At 37.3% G+C, this 20,915-nt stretch overlaps 1 protein-coding gene across 4 annotated transcripts in view; it reads left to right on the forward strand.

Annotated features, from left to right (window-relative positions):
- The window catches only part of l(3)07882 (Nucleolar protein 14 homolog l(3)07882), a 55,585-nt gene that overhangs the window by 11,945 nt on the left and 22,725 nt on the right, over window positions 1-20,915 (forward strand). For all 4 annotated transcript variants that reach the window (XM_067120342.1, XM_067120343.1, XM_067120345.1 and 1 more), the window contains exons 3-9: window positions 2,549-2,698; window positions 2,856-2,976; window positions 10,053-10,300; window positions 10,633-10,859; window positions 11,223-11,359; window positions 12,099-12,332; window positions 15,671-15,825. In XM_067120342.1, coding sequence (XP_066976443.1) covers window positions 2,549-2,698; window positions 2,856-2,976; window positions 10,053-10,300; window positions 10,633-10,859; window positions 11,223-11,359; window positions 12,099-12,332; window positions 15,671-15,825 — 1,272 coding nt within the window. The remainder of the gene's footprint in view (window positions 1-2,548; window positions 2,699-2,855; window positions 2,977-10,052; window positions 10,301-10,632; window positions 10,860-11,222; window positions 11,360-12,098; window positions 12,333-15,670; window positions 15,826-20,915) is intronic.

The raw sequence follows: 20,915 nt of genomic DNA on the forward strand, positions 1-20,915 counted from the left end.
AGTAGTGGCATTCCTCAACAACAAGGAAATCGTTTTTTCCTCCTGTTTCACCTGTCAACATTTGTAAGTACTTGAGTGTTCTGTAGCGCAATCGATAGCTCAATTAGCCAGTTACATTCCCGGTGGGGATGTATTGGTAGGCGAGCTTGGCCTTGGGTTTGAGTGATCAGGATGAAATGTGCTCTTCACTCTTTTCCTCATGAAGATTCACGAAGAGACTGCTCGACAGAGATCCCTACCGCCTTTCTGTTGCCTCCCTGCACAACAAAGTCAGTAGTTTTCTTGCTCCTTTGTACCAGACCCAGGGGCCACTTCAGTGGGGCATGCTGTCTTTATGGGAAAATCGATATCTATGGGAAAATCGATATCTATGTTTTTCCCTCTGTATTTGTCTGTTTCACTAGGGGTTCACAAGCATTGCTCACCTTGAGTTACAGACAAATGCTGGAAGACCTCGCCTTTTGCCTGATCTGATAGCTCTGATTCCGAGGCATTGAGAAGAGTTCTGCTTGACCCAACCTCATGTAGCAGCTACACAAGAAGTGGTTCTTCAAGCAGTACATCCCTGTGTGTTCATGACTGGGAGACCTTCCAGCTTTCCTTGCAAGCATAGGCTTTCTCGCGGCAACGGATATAGCTGGGTAGCTCTTGAAGTCCTCTGCAACACTGTCCCAGGTACTGGATCCATCTTCACTGGTGGGTGTCATTGATCGAACTTCTTCCGGGTCAGAGTCACTCTTCAAGTCTTGACTTCCTTGTCTTCTCCGCCAAGGGTTTTTTCTCTTCCTTTTATTTGTGGAGAACGTAGGCCCTTGTGAGCTAGTCTTCTATCTGAAGTAGCCCTCTTCTCCTCAGTTGAGACTTAGGTACAGATGAGAAGCTTCTTCGGTCTTGCGGTCCCAGGGAACTGTTCCCTGGGTGGCATGTAACTCTCATTTAGGGTTCCTGTCCCGTGCTCTGCACGTGCCTGTACGAGAGTCGTTGGATGGAGATGTGCCCTCTTAGGACCATCTCTCATCTCGCTCCAGCCTTGGTGTAGAAGATGGAAAAACAGGTGAAGGGGATCAATACCTCGACTCCTTCTTGGATCTATTGTTGGGTTCGAGTCCTTCTTGTTCCCCTCCTCCTTGGACTTTGTGTCAATGATCCAGATCGTTCGTTACTTTGTCCTATTAGGGAGCTGTGGTACTTTCCAAAAAGGCTTGACATTCCTAACCTGGATGTCATCGATGTTTTCGCTAGTACTATTTCTCCCAAGGAAGAAGTGTCTAAGGACGCATCCTTCTCGTGGCCTCGTGAAGCGATCAAAGGAGGTATTCAGCAGCTGACAACGACAATACCGGTACTTTCCACCCAAGAGCTCACAAAGTCAGTGGCTTGGTCCATCCCTCAGATTCTGAAGTTTCTGTCAGCCTGGAAGCAAGATGTGGTCTCATAGACCACACTCTTGTCTTCCTGTGGTCTTGCCCACAGGCCCTTGGAACCTTTTATGCTTGGCTGCTCAACAATTTGTGTTTTCTTACCCAATTCCTTCAAGAGGACTAGTAGCATCTCGCCTAAGGTGTTGGTTCTGGATGTGAGAAGGATACTGAGAGTGACTGGCCTTTCTTCCTCCTCCTTCCCCGTCCTCCTACTTTTCCTCCTTTGGGATGAGAATAGGACTCGAACCAGTACTTGCTAGATCTGGTGTCTGATGTGGTAAGACTACACATTGATCACCTGTTCTATTTTTCTTCGAGAATCTTAGAAGCAATTCCGCTCCTTCCTCTAGGAAGGGGAGTAAGGAGAGACTGGCTATAAGGGAATCCATATCTTGGGTTTTCCTTGCTACCTCTGACTCTAAGATTCTTCCCAGCCTATTTCGTATGAGTTACGTTTCCTCACTCATGCGAAAAGGTCCAGTATCTGACATTTGATCTTGCAGTCCCTACACTTTGATCAATATGTCAGAGTCACGGTACTCCTCCTCGCTTTTTCGACCAGGAGGAGTAGCCCTGGTGTGCAGAACTCCAGTCAGTTCAAGAGATTCACTTAGATTCCTCCCTCCAACCAGTAAGTCTTCCTAATGTAAAGGACCAATGGTTTGTATATCGTGTCGGATACAGGTTTTGAAAATAAATTGTATTTTTCCTAACTATACAAACTTGAGGTCCCTTACATTACATTTTATGCCCACCTCATGCCACCCCTCAATCTGAACGTGGACTGAAAGGCAAACTGGAATGTTTACATCCGGGCAGGCTGGTATTCCCGCCTACCTGGCGGTAGTTACTGCCTAACCACCTTGTTCAAGAGTTTAATGGCCGTGTCCAGCTTCGCCGTAAGTAATCCCTAACGTAAAGGACCTCGGTTTGTATAGTTAGGAAAAATAAATTAACTCTCAAAACTTGGGATTTTATGGTTTTTGTTGTAAGGGTAGATAAATATTTTACTGTTTAAATTTGTTGTATCCTTTTTGGTGGCTAGTATACAGTTGAAATTAAAACTTTCAATGGTAAAATAATAATTTTTCTTGTTAACTAATTACATATAACATGATTGATTTCAGCGAGAGAAGACACTCCTGCAGGAATATAAAACTCGCCACAAAAGTAATTTATTTGTGGATAGGCGTATTGGTGAGAATGACCCTACCTTAGACCCAGAGAAGAAAATAGCTCTCAGATTGGCTGCTGTGAAGACCAAACATGCTAATAGGGTACGTAATCATTATTATTCTAATTTTTAAAAGCTGATGCAGTATTATTATTATGCTGTGTGGAAATAAACTTAGGGTGAGGACACTGGAATAACTGAAATTTTCTTGCTATGTGAAAATGAGAAAGAAATACAGTAGTCTCTTTTTTTTATTTCAGAAATCAATGTTTAACCTTAATGATGATGATTTCCTTACTCATGGAGGGAAAACACTTGATGATGACAATATAGACGACAGGATGGCATTTAGTGATGATGAAGATGACCAGGTGCTTGATGGTAAGTTGTGAAGAGTATGTTTATAGTTATTAGCCATAATACAATAAATGTTTGTTTATTGTTGATGTGAACTTAATCTTTTCCATCTTCTATAATCTCATTTGATTCTTGTATGTAATTCAGAAAATGGTTCCAGTGGTCAGTGAGCTCCAAGATGAACAGTTGTCCTTCGTTTTAATGTAGATACACGCGATACCATATTTTTTAATTACAGTATACACAAAGACATTAACAAAAATAATGAAGAAAATAGAATACTGTGCAAAAAGGATAATTTTGGGTAACTAAGAAAAAATAAATGCTATTGTACTTTTTTATTGTGTACTTTATTACAGTATGTATTATATTTTGTACTCTTATTTATCAATACAAGTAAACATAAAATATTTATGTTATAGATAGGTACTGTAATGATCTTTCTCATGTAGACTAGGTTACTATGGGAAATATAAAAGCAATTGTTAATTTCATCCTTTAAGTAGTTGAGTGATTGTCTCAAAGATTAAGCCATGTTTGTGACAGTACAGGCCTGTTCTAAAGCAAAAGAGCAAATGACCTATTAAATCAGTTATAATTTATGAAAGTGTCAAGGAAACCACAAGAGTCAGGATTGAGATGGCTTGGGCACCTGACAAGGAGGGGAGATGACAAGTGACTGGGAAGTAGAAATGCTAGGGACATGAGGGAGAGGAAGGCCTAAGAGATGACGAAGAGACTGCATTTGAGAAAACATAGAGACAAAGGAAAAGACAAAGGGAGGACACAAGATAGAAACACCTGGAAATGAGTCAATAAAATCAGCAACCCTAACTATAGATTATGTTTGGAAGATCAGCTCTAACTATTGCTCTTTGCATGAGTGCATGTGAAATTTTCTTTCTGTCTGTATTAACCTATACTTTATGTGAATATGTGCTCTCCCACTCTGTAAAAAATAGTGTTTCATACAAGTAACTTACCAAGTAATTACATAGCTATAGTTCTAACTCGTGTGGCAGCCTTTATGTAAAAAATCGTGGTTGCGCTTCGATAGTTTAGTGTAGGTGACTTGTCCCGCCCACCAACGGGAATAGTACTGGAAACGGCTTAGGAGAAAACCTCGTTCTGTTTTTGCTGGCTCTTAAGTAACATTGGGGGTTTGCTGCACTTTTGTTTCCTGATTTTTGGTTGTATGGCTTGATTTTGGTGAAGTATTATCACTTATTTGAGTAGCCTTCAAGCTTTAATAGTTTTCAGGATAATTTTTTCTAGTTCTTTGGTTATTATTATGTCTGATTCAAGTTCACCTATTTTTGCTATTGTAGCGAAAGTTGCAAACCATATTAATCAGTCTTCATATGATTCTCATACAATTTGCAGTAAATGTAGGGGTCAGAAATATAGTAGGGAGAAAACTTCTGCTAAATGTAATGGTTAGCAAGAGTAGAAGGTACTTAAATCTCAGCTAGACAAGTAAGAGAGGGATAGAAATGAAAGCGACTTCTAGAGCCGAGAAATGAGCTTCCCTTAGCCTAGAATTCTACCTTAGTGTAGGTTAGAAGATAGCTCTGCTATTCCTTCTTCCCCACTTCCTGGCTTATTTCCTGCTATTAGCCCTCCTACTTTTAATCCACCTACCCCCACGCCTGGCTCCCTTGCTTCTGACTCTTGCCATTGCCAGTCTTGAGTCTAGGTTTAACAAGAATTTAACCTAGTAGTGCTACAGTGAAGTGGAGGAGGTTACTCGTCCCGTTGGTTCTCCTAGACCAAGGTCACTGTCATACTCCCCTAAACTTGGGAGAAGACATACCAAAAGTCCAATGGAGGCCAAGGGGGTTGGTCCACGGGTAGTTGCCCCCTCAGTCGAACCTGTTGTGCATTCTCAGTTATGGGCAGACAGCCAGTGGAAAGGCGTCTTGACAGGAGAAAGTGTTGTGGAAGTGGAGGAGGTGGCTGCTTGTCCCGCCGATTCTCCTAGACGAAGGTCCCTGTCATAATCCTGTAAACCTGGGAGGAGTCATACTGGAGTTCCAAGGGAGGTTGGTGGGGTTCGCCCATGAATAGTCACCCCCTCAGTTGAGCCTGTTGATTGATCCCAGGCTTCAACAAATAGCCATTGGAAAGGTGTCTCTGTGGATGTGAATGAGTTGTTGTCTGACTCTCAAGACTTCCGTTGAAGAGGCAAGCAGGCGATGCTGGCCTCTCTTTTCCACTACCCAGTTAGCGGTTTGAGGAACCAGACGTAGTCCTCAACCTTCCTGCAGAGCATGGGACATTCAGATTATTTCTCTCCTGAGCATACTTCTGTTGGGTGCCAGTACAGTATTTGGCTCCAAGACCCCAATGATCCTTCTCAGGTGCCTGTGGTCTTTGTTTAAGCACCCGTCTCTTCACGAGTGCCCAATGCCAGCTCGTGAGTGTCCGCCGCCAGCTTGTGAGTGTCTGCCGCCAGTTTCTGAGCACCCGGTACCAGCTCCCGAGCACTCGGCCCCAGTTGCCAAGCGCCTGGCATCTTCAGTATCAATCTCCTGCTCTGAGCGTCAAGCTCCTGTTTCTGACCACAGGTCTCCTAGCCTATGCAGCTGTCCATCAGTGTTTGTGGGTATGCTTTCTTACGCTTTTTTGGCTCCTGCTGGTCCTGGTCTCACCTACCTCGACCTTCCTGATGAGGAGCCATCCAGATGACAGGCTTAGGCTCCCCACATGGTGCTTTCCTTGTCTTCCTAGAAGACAATCAGGAGATTGAAGTTTGGTTTTCTGCTAAGAGGGAGCAAGGTAAGGCTTCCTTCGTTTTTCCTCCCTCACGCTTAGTCCACAGGAAGTTTCTTTCCTACGCCACCGGGGAAGCTCCTTCTTCCCGATGCTGTTGATGGGATCTTTAGTGAACCAAGACCTGTTGTGTCTGGAGTTCCAGGGGATAGTGTTCTTGGTCCACTTATTTTTGGTGCATACAAGTGATATGGTAGTTGGCCTGGAAATTAACTTGTTCAGTATGCCAATTATGCAGCACTTGTGGGTATAGTAAAGTCTCCACTTATGAGAAATGAAGCTGCCCTCAGCCTCAGTCGGTACATGGACTGGATCAGTGAACGGTGTAGTTGGTGGGGTATGAGGCTGAACTCCAGTAAAATGAAAACACTATTGATTAGCAGATCTTGTACAGATTTTCCACCCCATCCTCCCCCTCGGGTGGATGGAGCTTTGCTGAATGAGTCTGAAGCTTTAACAAATCTAGGTGTAACATTTGACTCACATGTTACTTTTGAGAAACATCTAATGAAAGTTTCAGCAAATGCCAGACATAAGTTAGGTATTGTTCATAAGGCCTCATATATTTATAACAGTGATAAAATCAGTGCAACCTATTTAGGTCATTTGTACTTCCTTTACTAGAATACTGTTCTCTGGTGTGGATGCCTACTTCTGCCAGCGGTTTATCTCTTTTAGATAGAGTGGTTCTCGGTGGTAGGTTTCTGTTTCCTGATATTAGCAGTTATGACTTGGACTGTCAATGTATGGTCTCTTGTTTGTCACTATTTCATAAGTTGTATTTTAATAGAGATCTTTCACATTCACAATTGATCCCTGATCCCCTTTTCCTGCCAAGAGCAACCAGATTCGCTGAACAGCAGCACCAATATGCAGTAAATGTGTCTTGCTGTCGAAATTCTCAATTCCAGAGGGCTTTTATTCCTCATACCGTTGGGCCGTGGAACAGTCTCCTTGAGGATGTCGTGCAACTGGAACTTCAAAAGTTCAAGTGAAGTGAAGATGCAGTGCATTACTACCCTAATGCTATTCTCCTGCATTTAAGTACATTTTTATCTATTTATTAATTTCCCTTTACCTTCTCTTACTTCCTAATGAGCACCACATTCTTTGGAAGCTTGAATTTCAAGTCAGTGGGCTTGTTCCATATGAATAAGGTTCATCTTCTGAATAATAACAATAATAATAATAATAATAATAATAATAATAATAATAATAATAATAATAATAATAATAATACACCAGTTAATGATAATAATAATTAATAATAATAATAATAATCATGGCGATGAGATCTGACTTGAGTAAACTGACAGAGATGGCAGAAAAGAGGCTAAGAAGCAAGAAAACAAGAGAGGAACTGAATGAGAAATATAAAGTACAGGAGAATGTACTAAACAAGACAATAGAATCTTCAGAACCAGCCAGAAAGACTATACAGCCAACTAAGAGGGGAAGATGTCCATCAGAAAATTCCTGAAGCCAAACCAAGTAAGAGACTGGGAAAACATATGGAGCAATCTGGTATCACACAACAAACATGCAACATGGCTCCAGGAAGTCAAGGCAGAAGAAATGGGGAGAATAAAACAAAGATTCACCGAGATCACGACAGACAGTCAGACACCAACTAAAGAAAATGCCCAACTGGAAACCCCCAGGTCCTGATGAAGTCTATGGATACTGGCTCAAAAACTTCAAGGCCCTACACCCATGAATATCAGAACAACTACAGCATTGTATCACAAACCACCAAATAGATGACCACAGGGAGAACATCCTTAGTACAGAAAGACAAGAACAAGGGAAAAATAATAGCAAGTAACTACAGGCCTCTCACCTGCCTACCAATAATATGGAAGTTACTAAAAGGTATCGTCAGTGAAAGGCTATACAACTACCTAGAGGATACAAACACCATCCCCCACCAACAGAAAGGCTGCAGAAGGAAGTGTAGGGGCACAAAAGACCAGCTCCTGAAAGACAAAATGACAACGAAGAATAGTAGGAGGAGAGCCAACCTAAGCGTGGCATGGATTGACTACAAGAAAGCCTTTGACATGATACTGCACATGTGGCTAATAGAATGTCTGAAAATATATGGGGCAGAGGAAAACACCATCAGCTTCCTAAAAAATACAATGCGCAACTGCAATACAGTCCTTACAAGCTCTAGGATAAGACTAGCAGAGGTTAATATTAGGACAGGGATCTTTCATGGCGACTCACTGTCCCTACTACTCTTCATAGTAGGGAATCATGAAAAAAGTACTGCAGAAGATGGATACTGGGTACCAACTCAAGAAAGAAGGCAACAGAATTAACCATCTGATGTTCATGGATGACACCAAGCTGTATGGTAAAAGCATCAAGGAAATATGTGCCTTAATTCAGACTGTAAGGATTGTATCTGGGGACATCAGGATGGAGTTTGGAATAGAAAATGCACCTTGGTCAACATACAAAAAGGCAAAGTGACAAGGACTGAAGGGATAAAGCTACCAGACGGGAACAGCATCAAACACATGGATGGGACAGGATACAAATGCCTGGGAATAATAGGAAAGGATATAAAACACCAAGAGATGAAGGACACGATCAGGAAAGAACATATTCATAGACTTAAAGCAATACTCAAGTCAAAACTCAATGCCAGAAACATGACAAAAGCCATAAACATATGGGCAGTACCAGTAATCAGATACAGTGCAGGAGTAGTGGAGTGGACAAAGGCTGAACTCTGCAGCATAGACCAGAAAACTAGGAAATACATGACAATACACAAAGCACTACACTCAAGAGCAAATACAGACAAACTATACATAACACGAAAGGAAGGTGGGAGAGGGCTACTAAGCATAGAGGACTGCGTCACCATTGAGAGCAGAGCACTGGGGCAATATCTGAAAACCAGTGAAGATGAGTGGCAAAAGAGTACATGGGAAGAAGGACTGATAAATGTAGACGAAGACCCAGAAATATACAGAGACAGGAAAATGAAAAACTGAACAGAGGAATAGCACAACAAGACCATAAACCACATAGCAAGCTAATATCTGGCGATTGCACAGAACCAGTACAAAAAGAGGCATGATTCAGCAGCAAAAACCCTCCACTGGAGCCTGTGCAAGAAACACCAGCTAGCTTGCAGTAGTAAGTGGTATGAACACCAACCTGAGGGAGTGATAGAAAATGACCAGGCAAAGATCCTCTGGGACTATGGTATCAGAACAGATATGGTGATATGTTCCAGTAGACCAGACGTGATGTTGATTGACAAAGTTAAGAAGGAAGTATCACTCACTGATGTTGCAATACCATGGGACGTGAGAGTAGATGGTAAAGAAAGAGAAATAACTGATAGGTATCAAGGCCTGAAAATCAGAATAAGAAGGAAGTAGGATATGCCAGTGGAAATTGCACCCATAATCATAGGAACACTAGGTATGATCCCAAGATCCCTGAGAAGGAACCTGGAAAAACTAGTTGCCGAAGTAACTCCAGGACTTGTGCAGAAGAGTGTGCTACCAGAAACAGCACACACAGTGAGAAAAGTGATGGATCCTAAGGAGGCAGGATGCAACTGGGAACCCCACACTATAAAAACCACCCAGTTGAATGAGATGACTGTGATAGACCAAAAAAAAAAAGAAATAAATAATATGGTACAATGGTATTCCCATTAAAAGTTTCATTGTTTTGCTCTGAGATCAGAGCATGGCTCAGTTATGTCTATGTTCATATGAGAGTCATGAGGTATCTCTCTAAGAGGATCCTTTTAAATATTTAAGCTCTTTTGTAAAACTTAGGTCTGTAAAGAACATTTCTTTATAACAGAAGTTGCGTTCATTGTTTAAATATAATCTTGTAGATGTTTCATAAGAATTCTTATAAGGTTAATACTAGAAATTGGCCTAGATTCAAGCCTGGGCCATTTTCAAGTACAGTACTTTTGATATATCTTTAACTTTGTTTATTTTCACAGAATTCTGCAGTTTGTGTCAAATAAAAAATATACATGTAATGTGATTGAAGTTTTACTGCATCAGAGTTTTTGTCTCTTAGTACTGTCCTTTCCTCTTGTATATAACATTTACGGTATATTTAGATTATGTTTAAGCCGATTATTTGTCTATGAATGTAAAATCTTTTATTTCCTAATGATTGCATAAAATAACATGGAGTGATCTCAGCATTAACATTTTTTAGAGACAGTGGTTTGTAGATATTGTATGAAATTTTATGAAATACTTCTTTTTCAGACTATGTAAAATATGAAATACAGTACATTCATATAACTTTACTTAAGAACCATTATGATTTTACAGCCCAGTTTGTGAAGGAACGACATTTTGCTGGAGGTTTTTTAACAAAACGTGAAACAGGAGATGAGGAAAAGCCCAAAAGTAAAAAGGAGTGGATTGATGAAATCATAGCAGAGTCAAAGAAAAAGAAAGCTGAGGCCAAAAAAGATAAGGAAGAGCAGTATGAAGCTGTCAGTAAACTGGACGCGAATCTGAATACTTTCCTGATGATGATGTCTGGGAAAACAATTAAAGATGAGGATAAATTAGAGGTACTGTATTGGGAATTTGTTTGTTTGATCGCATATTATACTGAGAAATCATGTCCTTTAAAGGTTACTGCAGTTGGAAAGGTGGTAGGATTGATTCTGGTAACTCAGTTAAAGAATGTGCAATTACTGTCTTGTATCGAGCTACTTGTGTATCTGAACAAAATAGAACCTGGATATTTCATTTTTATGATATTTCCTTTTTTTATTTCCTTTTTGTGTGCGTTTGCTTGATAGTGCTATACAAAAATAATTTCTTGTAGTATGTTTGTCATGTAAAACTATACATCATAAAAATATTGAAGTTGTATGAATTTCTAATACTGTATTTGCAGGCAAAAAAGAACTGTGAATTTCGAGATTATGACACTTTAGTGAAAGAGCTAGGTTTTGATCGCACTGGAAAAGCAAAAACCTCTAGTAAATTGAAGACTCCTGAAGAACTGATAAAGGAAGAAAAAGAAAAACTGTTAGCTTTAGAAGCTGACAGGGTACGCAGGATGAAAGGAGAACCAGAACCATCAAAGCACACCTCACGAAGTGCAGATGACTTAGATGATGGGTATGTATTAATATTTTTTTAACTGCTATAGTTGGTTCCTGTTTAATGCCTGTACAACCTTTTGTTTTTAGCAATCTTATCATTAATTTTTTTCTCTTGGATTTTCCTTTTTCATGTATAGTACACAATGTTTAGGTTAATACTATGCATTGATAATGATTTATATAAAAAAGATAGTTTAAAGAGAATACTGTACTGAGTTGAAGATGACTCTCAAAATCCTGAGATTTTTTATCCAAGTCATTTGCAATGAATGTTGGGATATTCAAAGGATAATTTTTTTTTGCTAACGCACTGAAACCATCCTTTCTTAACAGTTTTGCCATGCTTCAAAAAATTTTTTTTTTTTTTTTTTTTTCACAGGTTAATTTTTACTGAAGATGACAGATTCCATTTGAGCTATAAAGATGGTGCAATGCTAGAAGAAGAGAAAGGTAATGATGACAATGACCCAGAAAATGACAACAAAAGTATGGATGAGGAGGGAGCAGAAGATGAAGGTAATTGTTGAAATACAAGTAATTTTTTAATTACAGTGTTTTTAAGTTTTACAATTATGTTTGTTGCACATATCAGTCACTGAAGAAAAATATTAGAAATATTTTAGAATATATATATTCTTAATATCTTGGTCTGATTCCTGCACATAGGGCTGTTGCCCAACTTTCATAAGGTTTTGTTCAAATTCTGCAAAATACCAACATTTATTTAGGGGCTTGTGGAATAGCCAGTCTCCTAGATTTACTACATTTTATTCATGGTGATACATAGTCACTTAGAAGTTGACAGTCACTGTCCATTGGAGGTCATACTTGACTACTCCCTGCTGGGGGGTAGTCCCATCAGTGCATTGTAGGCATTACTTAAGTTCTTTGTAGTGTCCCTTTGGCCCCCAGCTGCAACTTCTTTTATTCCTTTTACTGTACCTCTGTTCATATTCTCTTTCTTCCATCTGACTTTTCACCCTCTCTAACAATTGTTTCGTAGCGCAACTGAAAGGCTTTTCTCCTGTTACACCTTTTCAAACTTTTTTACTGTTTCCCTTTCAACACTGAATGACCTCATAGGTCCCAGCAATTGGCCTTTGGCCTAAATTCTATATTCCAGTTCCAGTACTCTGATTGACTGTTATTCATTATAGTGATACCAATCTGATAGTATCTTCAGTTTGTGAATAATTTTTGTTCATTGTAATAACATTGTTTATATTGGTTTAGATATTTTTCTCTTTATTTGTAGAAACTGAGAATGAGGATGAGGGTGTAGACAGTGATTTGGAAGATGGTGATGATCTAGAAGATGATGAAAGTGACAAATATTCTGATATATTTGATGAGGAAAGTGGTGATGAAGATAATGATAATGAAAATGATACACAAGAAACAGAAAAGACAAAGGATCACTCAGTAGCTGGAGATAAAAGGAAAGAAATAATGGAAGCTGCACGTAAGGAAATTCCTTATACTTTTGAAGGTAAGGTTTAATTTAATTTTAGCAGCATTTTGTGTGTATGAAAATTTTTAAAAACTTTTTAGGTATATTTAAGGTAACTTTATCTAGCATTTTTGCAACTGAGCTTTCAAGTAAGAGTTTTATATGCAAAATATTTTTAGAAATGAAAAATTTTATATATAAATATATTTTATAAATGAAAAATTTATATATATATATATATATATATATATATATATATATATATATATATATATATATATATATATATATATATATATATATATATATATATATATATATATATATATATATATATATATATATATATATATATATATATATATATATATATATATATATATATATATATATATATATATATATATATATATATATATATATATATATATATATATATATATATATATATATATATATATTATATATATATATATATATATATATATATATATATATATATATATATATATATATATATTATATATATATATATATATATATATATATATATATATATATATATATATATATATATATATATATATATATATATATATATATATATATATATATATATACAGGCAGTCCCCAATTATCGGCAGGCTCTGTTTTATCGCGATCTGGGTTTTGGTACTTGTCTAGCTTACAAAATCGGTGATTTTTGGCACTGATATGTAGGTTTCCACTTATTGGCTCTGATACGTACCTAATAGAGGCGCGATAACCAATAACCAAAAAATTGGCGATTTTTGGTTATCTATGATTTTTGCTTATCATCACACCATCAGAACAGAACCTCCACTGATAACTGGAAGTTCCTTTATATATATATATATATATATATATATATATATATATATATATATATATATATATATATATATATATATATATATATATATATATATATATATATATATATATACATTGTGTGCAGGGACTGCTGGTGTAATGTCACTGAAAGAGGAGCAGTCACTGTAGGCAGGGGTGTGACAGAGATAGTCAAATCTGCATGAGGTATATACTGGATGAGAAGGGAGCTTCCTTTAGTTTAGCTGTATATGATTCCTTACTGCTTATGGTCACATCTACAGAGCAGGAGTTGAATAGGTAGTTCAGTTGCTCTGCTAATTACACTTAGAGATAAATCTAGTCCACTTCCTATGGTAAAGGTTAGTAGTGGAACTTATGGAAGGAGTCAAGATAGCAGCTGTTTTTCCCTCTGAAAACCCTCTCTCTCTCTCTTTGTCAGTTCTGTATACTGGATAACCTTGCCTTATGGCAAAGGATATCCTGTCTGCTGTGGAACCTGTAGAAGTAGGGCTGCTTCAGGGGTTTCCCTCACTGGGGCAGAGATGTGGGGCAATGTGACAATGGCTTAGTAAGGTCTGGCAACTATTTCTGTCAGGTGGGTGCCCTTTAACACCCAGAACTTTCCCAGGACCAGCTGAATCATGCCAAATGGGGGAAGGTGTGTAACTCTAAACTGTCCCATCTCTGTAGCATTGCATCTGTGGCCCAAGTGGTTGGGTCTGTTTTCTAACAGTATGTTATTTGGTGAGGTTGCTAACAGGTACACCATATTTGCTGAATTGCCTTGCAAACTTCCTTATCGAGGGAATTTTGCTGGGAGAATCTGGTTCCTCCTGTTCTGAGAGTAAAATGACGTTCTTTTCGTCTTGGACAAACATTGGGATTTTCAAGATACTGTGTCCTTCTGCCCAAGTGAATATTTTTACTACTGGGTGGCATAGGTCCTGTGAATGCATCTCTCATATTCCTGAAGTGATGGTGGTCATGTTGTATGACATACTTCTTGAAGCTTTGACCCTCGAAGGATGTTATGAATACTTGGGTGCCTGAGAACTCAACTTGTGGTTCCAAGGTATTTATGTGCCCCTGTTTCTTATTTTGTCCAGACACCCCTTGTCTGCAGATCTAAAGTGTGGGCTTTTCAGCCTTGGTTATAGAAATATTTGAATAGGTGGACCCTTGTTTCAGGGGCACCCAGGGGGACCCCTTAGTTACTGGGACAGGAAGAGTATTGTGCATGGATGCTGCTTTTCAGTATTTTACCTGCTGCGGTGGGAGGGAGGATCCTGAGCCTGCTGAATGAATCTAATTTTTCCATGGAGACCAGGTGGCTTTCTTAATTTGCTACTTGCCCTGATTTTGTAGCTGGGGAGGTATGATCTGTTGACACAGGTAAAGCATGTATGTTATCTGCTGTATCCTGCCTTCTGATTGCTTTCTTTCTCCTGCAGCGCAGCTTTCATGGAGTGTGACCTATCTGATTTCCTCTTGTTGACCTATAGACCCAGGCATTGGCAGATTCCCTTCCTTTGGGCACAGGCTTTCACCAGTACCAAGGTCCTTTTGAAGACCTGTGGAGCCCTCAACAAGCTGGAGCAGAGAACCTTGGTGCTGGATGAATTGGGGTGTAAGTAGGTATTCTGAAAATTCAAGGAGGCCAGAGGTGTCTGGACAGAAGATGAGAAACAGAGGAACATAATTATGTTGGAACAAGATATTGTGTTACTAGGCCTCCTTATTAATTTGACTGTCTCTGTCTGTGTGTTTGGTGGTAGAGTTTTTAAGTTACAACTAGAAAGCCCATATTTGATTATTAAAATAGATTAAATTAATGTTGAATAATGAAAAAGACTAAGAAATGGATTACCAGTCAACACTTGTAGTAAACCCCCCGTATTCGCGTTCTCATGATTTGCGGACTCACGCATTTGCAGGTTTCTCTGTGGAACATATCTAGCCATTATTCGCGGGAAATTCGCCCATTCGTGGTATTTTTCACTGAGAAATATTCATTAATTACTGTATTTTCATATGATTTTCATGAATAAATGCACTTTTTGTGATAAAACTATTAAAATACTCACGTTTATGCATTTTTACAGGGTTTTTCTGTGTTTAAACTATCAAAATGGGCAGTTCTAATGTTTTTAGAGGGGTTTTAAGTATTCGCGGATTTTAGCTATTTGCGGGGGGGTGTGGTACGCATCCCTCCCCGCGAATACGGGGTGTTCACTGTATATCCATCTGTTAAGCAAACACTTGGGGAATAAGAATAAAGCTGTTAACATCACTGCATATTATTGAAAAGTGGGTTTGTTGGATGAGACATACTTGTGACTCTTTATGGTGAGTGAGTTGAGAGACCACTTTTCCTTTTAGCACTGAATGACCTCATAGGTCCCAACACTTGGCCTTTGGCTCAAATTTTATATTCCATTGCATTTCTGTATCTTTGGAATAGGATACTGTAAGAAGACAGAGTTTGATAGTATTCAGTCATTATCAATCATTCTTTTTTTCAGTCCCACAGGAGTATGATGCATTTTGGGCTTTACTAGAAAACCGATCACCAAAAGAAGTTAGTGTCATATTAGAGCGAACGATTGCATGTAACCATCCAAGCTTGGGAGCCCAAAATAAGGACAAATTTGAGGATCTGTGTACATATATATTACAGGTAATTTCAATTTATTATTTGTATGCTTATCTTTTTTCTTGTATGGAAAGTTGCAGCAGGAAAAACTTAATTCCTAAATTAGTACCTGTATACCTTTAAAATAATTTTGTTTACCTCGTTTCTTTCTAATGCTGTATAGGAAAACCTGACATATACTATTATAAATTACAGTATGTTCTCTTAATGCATGAGTTCCTAAAATGAAAAAATTTTTGATATACAAGGTAGGCTGACAATTATGAATTGCATTGTAACACATATGTCACACATTTTCACATTATGCAAACCCATCTTTAACCCTCACAGTCTGGCCTAAAATATATACTAAGCACACCCCTAGACCTGGCTAAATTTAAGGATGGCCAATGTGAAAAAAACACATCAGTGGAAAGAGGAAGATATCCATATGCACATGGTATAAGAAAAAAAATAATAAGAAAATTTCTGTACCTTTCACGGGAAGTTGAAAGTACATATTTCCAACCCTGTGCAGGACCTCTTAACCAAGACAGTCATAAAAAATATGCTAATTTTACCAAGTTATAAATGTTTTTTCTAATAATTTTTTAAAATTTTATTTTGTAAAATTATAATTACAGCTCACACAGTATCATAACAGATAAGAACTAAAATCAGTAAAAAATTCTTAGTATATTGTAAAGTATTTACAACACATCCTTGGATGGGAATGGTGGACAACATTCCCCTTCGACATCTCAAGGCAGACTGATCTCTCTGTTATAGTTGCTGTAAGAGTTGCAATGAGTCATTTATTGCTCATGAAAATAATCTGAACACTCTTCCCGCAACATTTGTTCAAACTGTATGGGGCAAAATGTTGATCGTCAGAGGACAATACGTGGAATTTACCCTAAAGCTATAAGTAGTCAACATTTGACGAAGCCCGCCCACAGAGGGTTAAAAGTGAGTCACAAAAAAAAAAAAAAGATATAACCCGGTATGCCTGGCTCCCTTGAAAATATGACATGAGAGTTACACAATACCACCACAAGGTAGCTGCACAGCAACAAATGCATTGATGCTGAGGAACTCCATTAAAGCTGTTATCTTTTATTGACAATTATAGTAATAAGAATAATGCTGTCTTTATAACTAACAATGGCCTTGATAAGAAAAGAACTGCAGTAATAACATAATGACCTATAAAAAGAGCCAACAAATCAAGTTTGAATCCGTTATACTGAAGTGGAAGAGGATTATCGTGTTGAATAAGGCAAACAGGTGTGTGAGTTGGACTGAAAGGTATTCTGAAAGGTATTTCAAGAGGGTTTTTTCCAGTTCAAAACATTGTTTTGTATTTTTTATTTGCAGTTAAAATGTATTGTCATACTTAATAAAAACATGAGTAAGTAGGTTATCTCTTTCTTTCTCTCCAGATAATAAAGAACAGAAAAATGCTCTCTTTCTCACTCTCATCTCCAGATCACAAACATCTTATCATCAATTGAAAAAATGGGATGCATCATTCTTTTATCACATGATAAATACAGATTTCCAGTCGATAGAATACATGAAAAAACATTGAGGTTGCTATTTGTAATTTGTATATGTGTCATTCATTAAAAATACAAACTCCATAAACTGTTTCAGGCTAGCATAGCCTGTTGATATATAAGTTCAGCTGTGCCAGATTATCATTGTGCCAAAAGAAAAGATGTACTGTAATTACTGTACGATACCAAGCGAAGTAATAAAGTGAAGGTCTGTTGGTACAATTTTATCCATCTTTTCACTTTTTCCATAACAGTAAGAACCATGTGATTAAGTCAGTTGATTCTATATGGAGAGGGGATAATGCTGAGAGATGGTCATTTTTTTTTATATACTCAACTTTACTTAATTTTGATTGTATTATAAAGTTTCTTTGATTTATTGAAATAATTATTTCTTGATTATTTAATTAAATTGCAAGTTACAGCAATAACCACACAATGTGAAACCATGTAAAATAATAATACCAAGTACATCAACAAAGTTACAAAACATCAGAGTATACAGTACAGCTTGTACTCTTACCATAACAAAAATTATCTGACCAAATCAGCTGATTGGATGTAGAAAACACTGTCATAGTAAGCTTTTGTGTCTTGTTTTAACAGTTTATTATATATACTGAATGTTTTTATATATTGCATTGTATTGGTGGTGTATTTCAATGGTTTTATATGTGTATGATTCAGTGATAAATGCCACCTCAACAGGTAGTTATGGAGGTCTGGCCTCCCAACAGATAAAATTCAGTAAGTAATGGAGATTGGGCAATAAAGCTTAGCTAGGCTAATTAAAGCAAGTATGGATATCTGTCTGTCAGTCAGTCATGTATTGTTATTTCATTGTATGTTTTGATAAAGGCAACAAAATTTGGTTAGTTGAAGTCCTGTAGTTGAGATGATACTGTATTTGATTTATGTCAATAATATAAAGAACAACTCCCTGCCCCTCACATTTAGGTAATTTTGTCTGGTTATGTATGTTTGTTTTTCTGCCATTTATATTACATTTGTTTAACTTTGGGTATTTTTTATGTGTTAATCATAATTACAGTCATACCCCGAACTTATGCAAGGTTAGGTTCCAGAACCCCTCATGCAAGGCGGATTTTCACGTAAGTTTGGCATGGTCTCTAAATATGCTAATAAATGCTTATTTCTAAAGTTTAAACACTAAATATGACCCTAATTATGCTCCCAAATTATTAAGCTAACTTTTAGATGAAATTAAAGTTACTGTGATTTCATTTAAAAGTTAGCTTAATATGTTACTCTTAAAAAAGAAATAAATGGTTAACATAAAAATGGAGAGTTGGAAGAGAATTTCTGTCTCTCTCCCCCTCTGACAATCTATTTTAGAAGTCTTCTCAACCTCTTTTTAACAACTTCTTTATTTGGCATCTCTTTCTCTTTGTTCTGAAATACTTTTTCATGAACGAACAGTGTTTTTTATTTGGACTAATACAGCTCTTAGTTATTATGTCTCTGTGTCCTAGAACGTATTTGCCACACTAGCGCATTTACACTTCGTAGACAGTTCAGGTAAAATTAGATCAATTTAAACTACCTACTGCACAGGTAAAGATGTACAGAGCAATAATAAGTTGTAAAAATGTGTGAGCATTAACTATGAGAGAGAGAGAGAGAGAGAGAGAGAGAGAGAGAGAGAGAGAGAGAGAGAGAGAGAGAGAGAGAGAGAGAGAGAGAGAGAGAGAGAGAGAGAGAGATAAGGGTTGCCCCTACTAAAGAGAGTGAAATTATTTATCAGTTATTATGGAAACAGAGAGTATAACACAAGAGAGGGAGAGAGAGAGATATATTGTCCTTACTTGAAATATCAAGTTAAATTATTTATGAATTATTACGGAAACAGAGAGAATAACATGAGAGAGAGAGAGAGAGAGATAAGTTATTTCTTATGTTAGATATCAAAAGATGGAAATTTAGTATTAAACTAACTTTTAAATTAAAGTTACTATAATTTTATTTAAAAGTTAGCCTAATACATTACCCTTAAAAAAATGAAATGAGTGGTTGACGTAAAAATATAGGAAAGTGTGAAGATTAGTATCTATTTCTCTCTCTTCCCATTCCACCGATCTGTTTTTAGAAGTCTTCTCAACCTCGTTTTCAAAAACTTCTTCATTCTGTCTCTTTCTCTTTGTTCTGAAATGTTTTGTCTATGTTTTCGAACGGCACACTTACAGTTTGTAGATGGTACAGTAAAATTAGACCAATTTAGAATTATCTGCTGTACAGTGAAAGCCAGAGAAACAATAATACGTAGGTTGCGCTAACTATGAGAGAGAGAGAGAGAGAGAGAGAGAGAGAGAGAGAGAGAGAGAGAGAGAGAGAGAGAGAGAGAGAGAGAGAGAGAGAGAGAGAGAGAGAGAATTACATAAGAAACCTTTGACCCGCTAACCAGCAGCACTCCCCCTTCTTGTCATGTTAAATCAACATATCTGACAGCTTTGCTTTCGAGCTTCTTACAAAAGATAAGGGAAAGATATTTGTTTGCTTAAAATAAGTGTCACATATGAATTTTGTAATTACAATTATTATTATTATTATTTGAAAATTATTATTAGGTAAAAAATTTATTCATAATACAAAACAAACATACCCATGTACCATAAAAATTCTCTCATCTCAGTAAAAGAGAGAGAGAGAGAGAGAGAGAGAGAGAGAGAGAGAGAGAGAGAGAAATTATTATTTTTATTATTTAATGTTATTAAATTTACACATACAAGGTTGAAAACTTGTAAATTACATTAAAAAATTAAACATAAACACTTCTGCAGGGTTTCTCAGTACTCACAAATGTTCGTGTGTCTGTGAAAAACTCGTGTATGACAATTAGTTAGGTTCCAGTGGAAAGTTTGCTTGTCTGTGAATTCGCGCAACTCGAATCACGCAAGTTTGGGGTATTACTGTATATTAATTAGACAAATAAAGTAACGACTTTGCACTATGTCCTACTTCTTCTAATTTCTTTTTCTCAGTTTTATCCCTAATCAGATTTGCCATTTTTAAATGAGCCATTAATTGGCCCCTTTCATAATTTGTTTTTGCTGATGTTTTTCAGATGCGTGACTTTTTAATTCCAACCCTCCCTATTTATCTGAGCTCGGGAAAGATAAAAGCATAATCATTGCAAAGTCTATTCCATTCCATGTGGCTGTTTTCTACCACACATATTTTGTTATAAAACAATTCTGTCAGGCTTCACAGACCAAGTTCTTTACAAAATAAGTTTTCCTTGCCATGTGAACCCCTTTGTGTAGTTCTTTTTTCCTCCAGAAGCCAAGTTGGTACATTATAGCCAAAGTCCTTGGGAAAGTTGTTTATGATGCCGGTGTCATTTTTAGATTTGTAACAAAAGCAGTTCTGCAAAAACTATAAATTTAATTCATTTTTTATATGCATATATATAATTAGTCATGATGTCCATAGTTTTTATATAAGTTTTGTCATTCTTAACAAATAATATCAGTGTCAGTGACCTTAGTTTTCCTGATGCCGATAAAAAGAAGCCAATTCAAAGGAACTCCTTGATACGTACATACATAGCATATATTA

Source organism: Macrobrachium rosenbergii, chromosome 18, assembly GCF_040412425.1.
Source record: "Macrobrachium rosenbergii isolate ZJJX-2024 chromosome 18, ASM4041242v1, whole genome shotgun sequence".
Lineage (NCBI taxonomy): Eukaryota > Metazoa > Arthropoda > Malacostraca > Decapoda > Palaemonidae > Macrobrachium > Macrobrachium rosenbergii.